Source organism: Pan paniscus, chromosome 19 (assembly GCF_029289425.2).
Source record: "Pan paniscus chromosome 19, NHGRI_mPanPan1-v2.0_pri, whole genome shotgun sequence".
Lineage (NCBI taxonomy): Eukaryota > Metazoa > Chordata > Mammalia > Primates > Hominidae > Pan > Pan paniscus.
Window position 1 is genome coordinate 56,500,788 of NC_073268.2, and position 15,587 is coordinate 56,516,374.

General features: G+C 39.1%; 1 protein-coding gene across 23 annotated transcripts in view; it reads left to right on the forward strand.

The window, feature by feature from the left end:
- The window catches only part of NCOR1 (nuclear receptor corepressor 1), a 187,594-nt gene that overhangs the window by 82,021 nt on the left and 89,986 nt on the right, over positions 1 to 15,587 (forward strand). For 12 of the 23 annotated variants that reach the window (XM_055101243.1, XM_055101239.2, XM_034943258.3 and 9 more), the window contains one exon: positions 11,286 to 11,413. In XM_055101243.1, coding sequence (XP_054957218.1) covers positions 11,286 to 11,413 — 128 coding nt within the window. The remainder of the gene's footprint in view (positions 1 to 11,285; positions 11,414 to 15,587) is intronic. The other 11 variants (XM_055101244.1, XM_055101240.1, XM_034943259.3 and 8 more) reach the window with 1 other exon arrangement.

Sequence of the window (15,587 nt, forward strand, 5' to 3'; positions counted from 1 at the left end):
AAGCAAAAAGTGTTAAAACAGAAGTCCTGCCCTTAGTGTGTAGTTTAAACATTGATGTTTCTGTTAAATTAATGAGGATGTTATAATTATTTTGAAGTTATATTTATATATTTAATGTATTAAATCTTGTATTTCAAATATATTTTAAGTTTCTACTATGATAAAATTAATTAGAAAAGTTTTATACCGTTCTGTCATCTGAGTCATGCATTTCGGTGTCAGCAATAATCATGTAATTAAATATGAAGCCATTAATACTTTTAATACACTATCTTTAGCCAGTCTGTTTATCTGAGGAGGGGTCAGGTAGAGTAAGGGAGAGAAATACAACATGGTACCTTGATTAGAGATTCTTTACAAAAACCTGGAACCTGATTTTGTTTCATATTAACTTCATTTGTGGAGTTCAGATAGTTTAATTTCTTTCTTTCTTTCTTTCTTTTTTTTTGGAAACAGAGTCTCGCTCTGTCGCCCAGGCTGTAGTGCAGTGGTGCTATCTTGGCTCACTGCAACCTCCGCCTCCTGGGTTCAAGCGATTCTCCTGCCTCAGCCTCCTGAGTAGCTGGGACTACAGGCGCCTGCCACCACGCCCGGCTAATTTTTTGTATTTTTAGTAGAGATGGGGTTTCACCATGTTGGCCAGGATGGTCTCAATCTCCTGACTTCCATGATCCACCTGCCTTGGCCTCCCAAGGTGCTGGGATTACAGGCATGAGCCACCGCGCCCAGCCTAGATAATTTAATTTCTAAAAAGCACTTTTTCTGTCTGGGTGTGGTGGCTCACACCTGTAATCCCCGTACTTTGGGAGGCTGGGGCCAGAGCATCGCCTGAGCCCAGGAGTTCAAGACCAGCCTAGGCAACATAGCGAGACCCATCCTGTCTTTACAAAATAATAGAAAAAATTAGCCAGGCATGATGGCGCATGCCTGTAGTCCTAGATACATGGGAGGCTGAGGTGGGAGGATGGCTTGAGCCTGGAAAGTCGAGGCTGCAGTGAGCCATGATTGTGCCATTGCACTCCAGCCTGAGTGACAGAGCAAGACCTCTGTCTCCAAAAAATAAAAGCACTTTTACTAAAGGTAGTTTTCCACAAGTATAAAACTGAAAAAGGTTAGTTTTCACAGTTGCAATTCAGTAATTTCAAAATGATTTTCCCCAAATAACTGATCAGCAGCTGCCATAGCTCACAGGTGCTTACCAGAGAGACTGCTGCACTACTGCCACCACCACAGTTAATATGGAGGCTTTTGCTGTCTACACCCGGATAGATATTACAATAAGGACTTGCATGCATGAGCTCCGACACTGCAACGATTCATTAGCATTATTAAATCTCTTCTGGTTTTCCCACTCAGCCACCCTTTTGTTGGGGTGGGGTCTTACTCCCTTTCTTCGTTTGATAGCCCCTGGTTACCAGATATAGGTTATTGACCCAGTTCTCTCAGTATTCACAGCTATAACCTTTTTATGTTTTCTGGGTCATTATTTCCCACAGAACACCACCACCCCAGATGATGTGATTACATGCTCTTTGGAAACAGTATTTCTTGTTTAAAAAAGTATAGCGAGTGTTTCATGAGTCAACTGTGTAAAATGCTGTTAGAGGTTGAGTAAGCCAAGGTGCCTTAGACGTGGATTTTCAGTGAATTAGTGAGGGGGCAGAAACACGGTTACACAGAGTTGAAGAAGATACAGAAGGTGAGGAAGTGGCATTAGTACAAGTGCAACCTTGTTTTTAAAATTTTTTAATAAAGTGGAATAGTGAAATGGGTCGGTAGGGCTAATGAGGATCAGAGAAGGGAGGATAAAGGGCATCCTTGTACACTGATGGGTGCAGTACCGTAAGACAAAGGATGGATGCTTGCCAAGCTTCATAAAGATGTACTGACAGAAAAGGAATAAATTGAGTGTTGACAGTGAAATAGGAAGCACTATTCCACCAGAGAGAAGAATATTGCCAGGGCTTTTCTTCCTGCTTCCCCTAAAGAATGTGGAATCAAGGTCCTGTAATACCCTTTTAGCTAGAGATCATAGGGACCATCTATGTTTTAAACAAGTTTCAGCTACAATTTTTTTTTTTTTTTTGAGATGGAGTCTCGCTCTGTCGCCCAGGCTGGAGTGCAGTGGTACGATCTTGGCTCACTGCAAGCTCCGCCTCCCGGGTTCATGCCATTCTGCTGCCCCAGCCTCCTGAGTAGCTGGGACTACCGGCACCCGCCACCACATCTGGCTAATTTTTTGTATATTTAGTAGAGACGGGGTTTCACCGTGTTAGTCAGGATGGTCTCGATCTCCTGACCTCGTGATCTGCCCGCCTCGGCCTCCCAAAGTGCTGGGATTACAGGCATGAGCCACGGTGCCCGGCCTCAGCTGCAAATTTCTAACAGTTTTATTCCTAATTGCCAAATAGTATTTATAACTTTATCTTTAGAAATTATATATGTTGCTGTTTAAAATGTTCAGTCCTACATTAGCGTAAGAGATAAGGTGATACTTATACAGTGTACCTTAACCTTTGCCAGATTAGCAGCCAGTTGCCCATGATGATAGAGGAGAGAGCTCTAGCAGGAAGTTCTATGGGGCACGGATGTTTGTTATTCTGAAACAGTCGTTTCTGTCCTAAAGTTGTCTGGGACACAGTTTCACTCCTCTCTGTGGCACACCGATCCTTGTTAAGATCCAGCCATGTCGGTGTTCTCTTCTGTACATTCTTGTTGCATGTTTCAAAGTACCTGTCTCAGAATGTATTTGCAGATCTGAGAATTGCCATGTATACCCTCACCTTGACCTGAGCCTTAGGTTGCTTACCCCCAGGTAGGCTCAGTTTTGGGTTGGTCAGCACTTCTGGCAGGCTAGCCCTGCCCTCATTAGCTTTTAAGTTATTACTTTGAAGATTTTTCCTCCACTTTTACATTTCTCTGGTTGTTTCACTGGGAATTTGGGAGAGGTGTGAGTTAAATGAATTCAGACCATCATCTCATGCCACCAGATTTATCATTGTTTCTTAATTGTTTGTATACTTATTCCATTTATTTGTGTCAAAATAGAGGGGCAGCTTTTCAGAAATTAGGTGGTGTTAGTTTAAGGGCTGTCTGTGTAAAACTGAAGGCCTTTTGAGCTGATACCAGGTGAGAGAAGAAGCCACTGGGGTTTTGAGCAAAAGAGTGATGCCAGATTTCAGTTGTGACATGATTACTCTGGTTGCTCTGTTGAGAATAGTTTGTAAGGAGACAAGAGAAGAAGCAGAGAAACCAGTTAGGAGGTTGTTTTAATAATCCCATTGACTTGGACTAGGCTACAGTGAGGAGGCGGGGAGAACGGATTAGTTTCTGGATGTACTTTTGAAGGTAAAACCACGAGATTTTGCTGATGGATTGATTGTGGGGATGAGGAAAGGACAATAATCAAGGAAAACAAGTTTTGACCTGTGGAGTTGCCATTTGCTGTGACAGGCATGACTGAAGGAGGAGCAGGTTTTGAGGGGAAAATCAGGACATGGCTGAATATGAAATACCTGTTAGGTGTCTAAGCAGAGATCCAAATGAGATCCAAGTAAAGTGGATAGTTAGACATATAAGTCTGGAGTGTAGGAAAAAGATCTGGGTTAAAGATAGAGAATTTACTATATAGAAAAAAGTTTAGAATACTTCTTTTTAAAAACAGAATTGAATTGCAAGGTTAAGATTTTCAAAATCTAGGTATCAACTCCCTTGATTTTACCCTGGTGGATACAGAGATCCAACTAATTTGAAAATCACTTTACTTCTCTGCTATATAACCAAGCTCTAGTCAGGAGGGTTTAGCTCAGGTGATCTCACAGCCATTATGGCATGTTTACTTAAAGATTCTTTAGAGTTCTGCTGAAGTTTATGCTTGATCCTGTCAATATGAGTTTGATTACTCTCCCTATCCTCTACTCCCAGCCTCCTTTTTGTAGGAAGTAATTTTTATTCAGCAGATAAATGTATAGTGTGTGGCTGGGTGCGATGGCTCACGCTTGTGATCTCAACACTTTGGGAGTCCAGGGCAGGTGGATCACTTGAGGTCAGGAATTCGAGATCAGCCTGGGCAACATGCTGAAACCCTGTCTCTATTGAAAATGCAAAAATTAGCCTGGAGTGGTGGTGCACACCTATCATCTCAGCTATTCTGGAGGCTGAGGTAGAAAAATCGCTTGAACCTGGGAAGCAGAGGTTGCAGTGAGCCTAGATCATGCCACTGCACTCCCACCTGGGTAACAGAGCAAGATCCCGTCTGGAAAAAAAAGAAAGAAGAGAGAGAGAGAGAAAAGGAAGGAAGGGAGGGAGGGAAAAAAGAAGAAGAAGAAGGAAGGGAGGGAGGGAAGGAAGGAGGGAAAGGAAGGAAGGAAAGCAAGAAAAGCCAGACTGGACGCGATGGCTCATGCCTAGAATCCCAGAGCAAGGCTCCATCTCAGAAAAAAAAAAAAAAAAAAAAAAAAAAAAAAGTGTAGTTTGCTATTGATAGATTCTAAGTTTGCAAAGTTTGATTTTTTAAAACCTGTTGCTATAGGGAAGCTTAGTAGTGTTTACTCTGAAAATAAGTTTTAATCTTAGACTCATAGGAAAATGAGACAGATGTTTGTATTTTTGTTAAAATTGTGTTCAGCGGTTATTCTTGGCAGGAATTTTAACTCTTCTCTCCAAATTCTGATAGAGACTACCCCAACCCATTTTTATAGTTCAGCTTGTTACCATTCCATGGAGAGTGAGTGTGGTTCTCTATATGTTTTTGTTGAAGTAATGAATACATATTGGAGATTGGAAGCCAAAAACCACTGTTGAATGTTATTATTTAGGATCTAGGATTATGCCCTACGTAATAGTTTGATTCTATGTACATTGTTCTTGCTAGCAGTAAGAATTTCTTCCCCTAGTAAATGCTGCATTTTTCCAACATAAACTGCCATCTGGTAAGTCTGTCACTGTGCAGGTAGAATTACTGTGGTACTTGCTAGTTACCTGCAGTAAAGCAAGTCATGTTAGAAACCATATTCTTCATTTCCAAATGCTTGATTACTTTCCACAGGAATTCATGCCCTTCTTTTATGCTAACACCATTTTCCCCTTTATGCCAGTGTGTTTTTATTCCCTAAAGGTATTCAGAAGCATATACTTAGGTAAATATAGCAATTTTGAAATTGGAGGAATTTTCTGACTAAACTGTTAGCTAGTCACTAGATAGAAAGATTATTTTAGACAAGTTAAAAAGTTTATTATATCAGCAAGAACTCTAGCCCCAGAGTGCTCTGCCCAATTGTACCTATGTGACTCTAGGTGGGTCCTTTCACTTGGTGAGCCTTGGTTTCCACATTCATGAGAGTGGGGACAGTGATACTTAGGTTGCATGGTTAATAAGAACTGGGTATGTGTGTAAAGTCCCTGGAGTGCAGAGTCAGGCACAGAGAGTGCCCAATAAATGGTAGCCACTGTTATCTTTATTGCCATTGCCATAGTGTGTTTTTTGGTGATTGACAGCTTTCACTCTTCAGGAAGTTAGTCTGAAATTCAGTTGGCTTAGGAGCACTAATTGTTAATAAATTTTGATAAGATAGGCTTAAGATATTTTCTGTTTATTTCCTGAAGTATATTTTTAAAGAAAATATTGTCCAGTAGTGAAACGGTATTTCATTTTCTTCCTCTTGTAAATTTTTATTTACAATTGCTGCTTGTTATTAAATATAGTAATTTAGTTTTTTGGCAACTTATTTTCTGTTGAGTGGGAACTTGTCTGTTTCTCTTTTCTAAAAAAGGTGAACATTTAAACAAATATAATTAGCACATATATATAGTTAGATATTCATTTATATATAGTAGTAATGAATCTCAGCATAAACTATTATTTGATCTTGCCAAAGGGGACCCATATGAAACTGAATCCTGTTCTTAAATTATGTTGAAATACACTTACCAGGTCAAGCATTGTGTCTTACACTAGTAATCCCAGCACTTTGGGAGGCTGAGGGAGGAGGATTGCTTGAGCCTGGGAGGTTTGAGACCAGCCTGGACAAAAACTTTAAAAATTTATACAAAAAGTTAAAAAACTGAAAAATTTGATTTTCTACAAAAAAATTAAAAAATTAGCCTGGCACAGTGGCGTGCACTGTAGTGTAATCCCAGCTATTCAGGAGGCTGAGGTGGGAGCATTGCTTGAGCCTGGGAGTCGAGGCTGTAGTGATCCGTGATCACGCCACTGCACTCCAGCCTGGGCGACAGAAGGAGATCCAGTCTTAAAAAAAAAAAAAAAAAAAAAAATCCAGGTGCGGTTGCTTATGCCTAAAGTCCCAGCACTTTGGGAGGCTGAGGTGGGCAAATCACTTGAGCCTAGGAATTTGAGACCAGCCTGGGCAACATGGTGAAATCTCATCTCTACAAAAAATACAAAAAAAAAATTAGCCAGGTGTGGTGATGTGTGCTGGTAGTCCAAGCTACTCAGGAGGCTGAGGTGGGAGGATCACTTGAGCCTGGGAGGCATAGGTTGCAGTGAGCCAAGATTGTGCCGCTGTACTCCAGCCTGGGTGACATAGTAAGACCCTGTCTCACAATGAGAATAAAAATAAAAAGAAATACACTTAACTTTTACTTTTTTCTTTGAATTTTCATTTTGTTTTATATGTGTTCTAGAATATTCATTCATAGTGAATAGCTTGTTATTTGACAGAAATGTTTCATGTTATATTAACTCCCTGACAGAATTAAACTTGTTTTATTGGCTCTCAAGTATTGAGTTTAAAGAAGGGGAGAAAAGGAAAAACCTGGACAACGAGCCATTGCGAATATTTGTGTCTGTGTCGGGAACTTTTAGAAGGGTTTCTTTTGAAGGGGTGGACCTATTTTGCTCCAGCCACCCTGTGGAGTTGAGGGTAACCTTCATCCTAGACCATGTGGATTGTAACCTTCATCCTAGACCATGTGGATTGACTGGCACTTCTCTTTACAGATTTGCCTGAAACAAAAGTAGTTCCAAGCATCTCTTGTTTAAATTAGAGGTAATTCCTTACTCTCTTGAATGTCAGTGGCAGTTGTTATGATAGGTCTTTATGCATATTGCACAAAGATGAGGTCCTCCAGTTGCTGCTGACTGCACTTCCTCTCCGCTCACCACTGCCTGGTCAGTATACAGAGTGGTGAGAGGTTCTGCTGGACAGGTACCAAACACTTCTCTAGACTCTAATGCAGCAACTCTGTCCATTTCTTTGGATCATTTCCACACTATGCAGAGCCAGGAGCTGTTTCCTTCTTTACACTGATTGGTTTAAGCAGGTGCTGCAGTTGTTTCTTATTCCCTAGCACCAGGGAAAGGGGAGTGAAGTTATCTGTTGGCTGGATTTTAGACAGCAGGGAATGCGTGGGATTACTTTGAAGCTCTGATTGGCATTAGAAGCAGAAAAGTATTGGGGAAATAAGATTAGCATGTGTTATCCAACTCTAAGGGGATACTGAATTTCTTTCCTTACGTTCTGCTGAGTTGACATGTCCCCGTCGTATCTTTAGGCCATAAACCATTTTCTGGGTTACACAGCTCACTTGCTAGGCAAAGGGCATGATTTGTCCTTACTATGCCATCTTACTGGTTCAGAGTGACACATGGATGCTACATTGGTTACAGGGTTAGGTTATTAGCATTTAAACAGGTCTTGTGACCACTGTAGTGTCCCAGGGAGTCAGAGCTGAGTAAAACTTGCCCAATTATAAAGCAGACCTACTCATGGTTTGAAAGTTTAAATTTTAAAATCTCCCTAGTTTATCAGTTTTCTCTAGCAATAAATATCCAGAAGAAAGAGGAACTGGCAGTTAGCCAGGGTGAGAAGTTAGGAAGGTCAGATAAAGCAAGTGAAGGAATCATGGTATTGAAATGCTTTAGCAAGTAGAATAGTAGGTACAGTTCTCACTGGACTGTGAAAATTTGATAGAATAAGGGTTCGAAGGTCACAATGAGGACAAAGCAGGATCAGACACAATGAAGGTGTGCGATGGGTGGTTGTAGTTGGAGAGAAGACTTTCTGATTTTAGGATCTAGGAGGCAAAGCAGTGCCCACTGCTAATGAGGAGGCAATTGTGATTTTGCATGTGGGGAGTTTAATGGCCATGACCTAAAAGTATTTTAACTGTGAGATGTTATGTTGATTGAGTGGCGAGTGTTAGAAAAGCCATTGACATGCATTTTGAAATCTGAAAAATAATGTCAAGGCATAATGAGCCATGTGATGCAATCACTTATATGTTCTAGGGAATATTTAAGAAGTCATTCCATAACACCAAAAGAGAATGTTGATCTAGGGAGATTTTATGAAACGTGAAAAAGGAATTATTTTTAAAATATCACAGTTCAGCAATGTTCTGGAAGTGGACCAAGAAGGATTCATTTTCTTCTTTCCTTGCCCCTTGGATTAGAAGGAGGCATAATGTGGATGGGACTTCTTTTGGGGAGGTGAATAAGGCCTTCATTATCTTAAGGAAAAAGCTAAGTGTTGGTTTTGATGAATAGGTAAAAGACTTTGGAGCGCTATTAAGAAGGGAAATTTTTCTTAAAATTAATGAGTTACTTCCATGTTGTCTGGTGAAAACAAGTAAGAGGACAGGTAGAGTTACTATGAGGCAAGATTGACATTAGCCTGGATCAGAATGAACAGTCGAGATTGGAGGGTAAAAGCTTTTCAGATAACTGGAATAAAGGAATTTGATTTTTGTTTTATCCAACATATGCATACACCTATCATCATGGTCCAGACACTCTCCTGGGAGCTGGGGATGCTTAGAGAAGTAAGATTGGATTCTTGTTCTTGATGAGATGATAACACAGAGAGCCAGATGGATGCTGATAAGCAGGCACTAAGCCACCTAGTGACAGTGCTACAAGCAGGTGTGGTCTGTGGTGGAGAGGGAAGGACATGGGCCCAGAGTTCCTCTGTGGAAATCAAGAGAGGCTTCACAGGAGATGTAGCATTTTGACCTGAATTGTAGAGACTATGTGGAACTTTATCAGGAAAGGGAAGGGTAGAAAGCTATGCAAGTGCTGGGCATGTTTAGGTGAGTCCAGAACAGCGAAGATGATGTGGCAGGATGGTGATTGGAGGGAGGTGTGCAAGGGCCAGCCTGCTGTACTGGAAAGATGTGTTGGAGTTCTGTTTTAATTTGGTTATACAGTTTTGATTTCTGAATTAAATAAAAATGCAGGCCAGTCACAATGGCTCGTGCATGTAATCCCAGCACTCGGGAGACTGAGGTGGGAGAATCACTTGAGGTCAGGAGTTTGAGACCTGTAGCCCCAGCTACCTGAGAGACTGAGGTGGGAGGATTGCATGAGCCTGGGAGTTTGAGGCTGCAGTAAGCTATGATCATGCCACTGTACTGTAGCCTGGGTGACAGAGTGAGATGTTGTCTCTTAAAAGCAAAATAAAGCAGTTCCCCCTTATTCACAGGGGATATGTTCCAACATCCCAGTGGATGCTTGAAACCACAGATAGTACCGAACCCTAATATACTATGATATATATATATCTCCACACGTATATATACATATATGTATATATACATACACATATACATACATATACGTATATATATACACACATATACATACATATATGTATATATACACATATACATATATGTATATATACACATATACATATATGTATATATACACATATGTATATATGTATATATACACATATGTATATATGTATATATACATATATGTATATACACACATATACATATATGTATATACACACATATACATATATGTATATACACACATATACATATATGTATATACGCACATATATACATATATGTATATATCCATACACATATATACACATATATGTATATATACTTATATGTATATACACATGTATATATACTTATATGTATATACACATATATGTATATATACATGCACATATATACACATATGTATATATACATGCACATATATACACATGTATATATACACACATATATACACATGTATATATACACATATACACATATGTATATATACACGCACATATACACATATATACATGCGCATATATACACATATGTGTATATACATGCGCATATATACACATATGTGTATATACATGCGCATATATACACATATATGTGTATATACATGCGCATATATACACATATATGCGTATATCCATACACATATATGTATATATCCATACACATATACGTATGTGTATGTATACATACACATACGTATATGTGTTTATACATACACATATATAAACACATATACTTATGTGTATGTATACATACACATACATACGTGTATGTATACATACACATACATACGTGTATGTATACATACACATACATACGTGTATGTATACATACACGTATATATACACACACACCTATGATAAACTTTGATTTGTATATTAGGCACAGTAAGGAACTAACAGTAACAAATAAATAATAAAAGAGTTATTATAGCAATATACTGTAATAGAAGTTACATGAGTGTGGTCTTTTTTCAAATATCATACTGTACGGTACTACACTTACCCATTTTCATACTGCAGTTGACTCCAGGTAACTGAAACCACAGAAAGAGAAACTCCTGATATGGTGGGGACTACTGTAGTAGCATTCATTGCACACTTAGTTTCACTTTTTTCTTTTAGAGTCACAGGTTTTGCAAATGAGACATCAGAGATAAAAGGGTTCCTAATGTGACTGCTTAGCTTAGAAATATTTAAGCATTTTACTTCTTTTCACCTTATTATAGCTTTAGTATTTTTCCAAATTACTTCAGTCTTAGTAACGACCATAGCTGTTTACATATTCCGTTAAGTAGACTTTCGCTCAAAAGTATAAATGCATGAAGATGTTTCTTATAGCATTATAGATAGTGATGAAAAAATTGGAAACATATTAAGTATCTAAAACATGATAAATTATGTATGGGTTATCAAATTTTAAGGTAGAATTGGAATGCTTGAGTGACAGATTAAATGTGGAGGTTGCCAAAAAAGGGAACCAACCCCAGATTTCCGAGTAGAATCTTAACATTTTCACTTTCTCGTGGGTCCAAATGCTATGAGCATTTGTGTCTGTGTGTAGGACCCTTCAAGCAGTACATATAGAATACATTAAAAACCTCTAGACTGGTTTTTAACACACGATCACCAGTTACATTGTAAATGAATAACAATCATTTAAAATTTTTTTAGATAGACATAATTTATCACACTATAAGGAGCTATTTCTGTTTGCCTTTGAATTTTACAAATGATGGTTCATTCTAGCAGCAAATTGCTCGACCCTCGCAAGAAGAAAAAGTAGAAGAAAAAGAAGAGGATAAAGCAGAAAAAACAGAAAAAAAAGAAGAAGAAAAGAAAGATGAAGAGGAAAAAGATGAAAAAGAAGACTCCAAGTGAGTTAAATAATTAGTTATATAATAAGTTAAATGTTTATTTTTATTTTATTTTTATTTTTGTAGATATAGGGAGTACAGTTGTCACATGGATATATTGCATAGTAGTGAAGTCTGTGCTTTTAGTGTACCATCGCCCAAATAGTGTACATTATACCCATTATACCTCACCCACCCCCTCACACCCTCTCACCTGTTTGAATCTCTAGTGTCTATTATTCCACTCTCTATATCCATGTGTCCACATTATTTAGCTCCCACTTATAAGTGAGAACATGTGATAGTTGACCTTCTGTTTCTGAGTTATTTCACTTAAGATGATAGCCGTTAGTTTGATCCATGTTGCTGCAAAAGTATAGTTTTTTTTTTTTTTTTTTTTTTTTTTTTGTGATGGCGTCTCGCTCTGTTGCCCAGGCTGGAGTGCAGTGGCATGATCTCGGCTCACTGCAAGCTCCGCTTCCCAGGTTCACGCCATTCTCCTGCCTCAGCCTCCCGAGTAGCTGGGCCTACAGGCACCTGCCACCATGCCCAGCTAATTTTTTGTATTTTTAGTAGAGATGGGGTTTCACCGTTAGCCAGGATGGTCTCCATCTCCTGACCTCGTGATCCATCTGCCTTGGCCTCCCAAAGTGCTGGGATTATAGACGTGAGCCACTGCGCCCAGCCTAGTAATTTTTAAATAATGAAATTTAATCTGCTGAAATTTTATTTTATTTATTTATTTTCGAGACAGAGCCTCAGTCTGTTGCCCAGGCTGGAGTGCAGTGGCGCAATCTTGGCTCACTGCAACCTCTGCCTCCCAAGTTCAAGTGATTCTTGTGCCTTGGCCTCCCAAGTAGGTGGGATTACAGGCACGCGTCACCACGCCCAGCTAATTTTGTGTTTTTAGTAGAGATGGGGTTTCACCATGTTGCCCAGGCTGATCTTGAACTTCTGACCTCAGGTGGTCCACCTGCCTCAGCCTCCCAAAGTGTTGGGATTACAGGCGTGAGCCACCACGCCTGGCCGAAATTTTAGAAACATCTAATAGTTACATGATTAAGTTGATGTGATTAAGGAATAGAATATTACAGTAAATGTAATTTTTGACTTAATGAATTTATTTGCAAGTCATGAGTTATTATTACTTTTCAGAAGGGATGGGTTATAGTAATATATACTTTCCTCCAGGATATATTGAATGTAATTTAATTTTTGATTTGGAAGATTCCTCAGGTTCTGTCTTTGAGCCTCAGGTAGTATATATTAGATAGTATAAAAATGCTAAGACAGGAAGAGTTCATTTTTATATTTTAGATTCCAGCTTTATTGACTTCATCATATAAAATGGAGTTTTGGGTTTGTTTGTTGTTGTTACTGCTGTTTTCTTAGTTATAAAATTACATTACAGAAAAACAGGAAAAGAAAAATATAGTGAAAATTAACCTATGATTCTGCCACTCAGGGAGTTATTGTTGATGCTTTTGTGGACGTACAGGGGTGTGGTAGGAGTGGGGGCATGACAGTTGGTTTGGTTGTTTTTTTCCCCAAGAACTAGCTTTGTAAATTACATGGAACAAAATTCACCAGTTTGAAATGTGTACATTGATGTGTTTTGACAAGCATATGCACTTGTGTAACTATTATCACAATTGTGATGTAGAATGTTTCCATCACCCCAAACGGTTCCCGTATGCTCCTTTGCAGTCAGTTTGTCTTTCCTCATTTCCAGCCTCTGGCCGTCATGTATCTTTTTTGCTTTCTCTAGAATTACATAAAAATTGAAATCATACAGTATGTATGGCTTCTTTTACTTAGCATGAATGCCTTTGAGATTCACTTAGGTTGTTGAATGTATCAGTAGTTTGTTCCTTTTTAATATTTATTATGTTATATCTATAGTCCTTGTGGAACTGTTTAAGATTTACCTAGTTTTGTGGAAGCTAAAGTAGCTAGTCACTTGCCATGGTTTTAAAAGAGAGAGATATTCCTCTCATTGTAATTTTATACCTTAGGAAGATACCTCTAAGGGAATATATTTTTTTCTTTTAGTTTGGGTTAAACATTTTTTGGGCCATGTAGCCAGTGGTTCTTCTCACATGGAACTCTGTCATAACTTGATTTTATTTTTTTGTTAAAATTTCTAAACTATTTAACAAGCTTTCATTTATTATCTATGTGAGCTAGGTCTTAGGGAGAATGTGAAAATACGTAAGATGTATACTATTCCCAGGTAGTTCATGATTTAGTAGGGGAAAAGTAGGTAAAGTACAAGTATTACTTTAAGAAATAAAAGCCTGGCAGTAAGAAGTCAACAGACGACCAGTTAAGTGCTTTGGCAGATTAAGAAGAGGTCGAGGCTACTTCTCTGTGGATAATTTGGAGGACATTAGCAGATGCTAGTGGTTAATGTGGGTAGGGTAGAGGGAATCACATGAATAGCTAGTGGAAGATAATGATTTCATTAGACTTATCATAGTGTGCATCAAGAAGAGAAGTGGAAGGTGGATTGGAATTAAATTATGTAGAGCTTTAATGAAAGCCAAAAATGGTAGACTTCATTCAGGAGGCTGTGCTGTGTGTCTGTTTGGGAATAGTTAGAAAGGGATTAGAATGGATGGAGTGGTTTATTGCCAAAGCTATCCTGCTAGAATGTTGATTCATTGGCAAGATAGAATGAATAGACTAGAGATACGAATCAGGGAGGCCAGTATGAAAGGCCAGGATTGGGGTACTAAGGTGTTGAGTAAGTGTAGTGGTAGTAGAAATAGAGATGGTAAAATTAGTGAGAGAGGCATTTCTGAGATGAAATAACCAAAACTTGGCATTAGATCACATGTAGGAAGTGTGGGAAGAGGGAGACAGCAAAGGATGGTATCAAATCTGTAAACCTGAATGATGATGAATATGGTAGGAATGTTAACAACAAATGATTAGAGAATGATGTGGAGCAAGGAGCAGAGGTGAGGATGAATATGATTTTGGATATGTTCAGTTTCTATTGATGGAAAATCCAGGTGGCCGTTCCAGCAGGTAGTTGGGAAGACAAGCCTGAGTCTTTGGAGTTGGGGTGTGAGTCCAAAGATAGAGATTGGAGTCTTCCCAGTAGAACTTATGAGGATGGGTAACCTTACATAGCTCTAAGGCTCTAGGGGAGAGCCTTGGGAAATCCCTGTATGAAAGGGATGAGAGGAGCCCAGCACAGTGGCTCATTCCTGTAATCCCAACCAAGGTGGGAGAATTGCTTTAGCACAGGAATTCATGACTACCCTGAGCAACATGGTGACACCCTGTCTCTGCAAAAAATACAAAAATTAACCAGGTATGCTGGCATGTGTCTGTAGTCCCAGCTACTCGAGAAGCTGAGGTGGGAGGCTCACCTGAGCCCAAGAGATTGAGGCTGCAGTGAGCTGTGTTCGCGCCGCTGCTCTTCAGCCTGGGTGACGGAGTGAGACACTTTCTCAAAGACAAAAAACAGAAACCCAAAAGAAAGGATGAGAGGAGAAAGGTCTGTCCCCAGAAGGAAAGCCAGAGTAGCAGCAGGGATATTTCCAAAGCTGAGTTTCAAGTGATATAAAAAGAAGAATTAACTGCAGCGTCAGTTGTAACAGAAAGACTTGCGGGGAAAATTGAGAAGAGGTCATTTGATTTTGCAGTTTGCAAGTCATTGGTGACTTTTGAGAAAACATCTTTTAACAGGAGGCTTCATAATAGAAGCCTGCTTTATAAGGGAATAAGTAAGTAAAGGGAAAGGACTATGTCGTACTTCAATTTAGGACTGAAGGGGAGAGAATTATTTTTGAAAAAAATAAGCATCTTCCATTAAGCAAGAATAATTGAGTCTTTGAGTATTGCCATCTATCCATTCATTTGCAAAAATGTACATTGAGTACGTTTCCTTAAATATAACAACCATGGGAGGTAAGTAGTACAGAAAATGGTCTTCCAGTATTACATGTAGTACTGTTGCTATTAATAGGAACCACCATGTTTCTACATGCCTGAGACGATGGTAAGCACTTTAGATCCTGAGGGAGTTTTAGCTTGAATAATAGCAAACCGTTACTTGATGCTGACTGTGTTCCAGGCACTGTTCTGGGTACTTTATTTAACTCCTTCAGTCCTGGCAACAGTCCCATGAAATAAACTTTTTCTCATTGTACAGATGAGGAAACTGAGGCCCATGGCGGCGAGG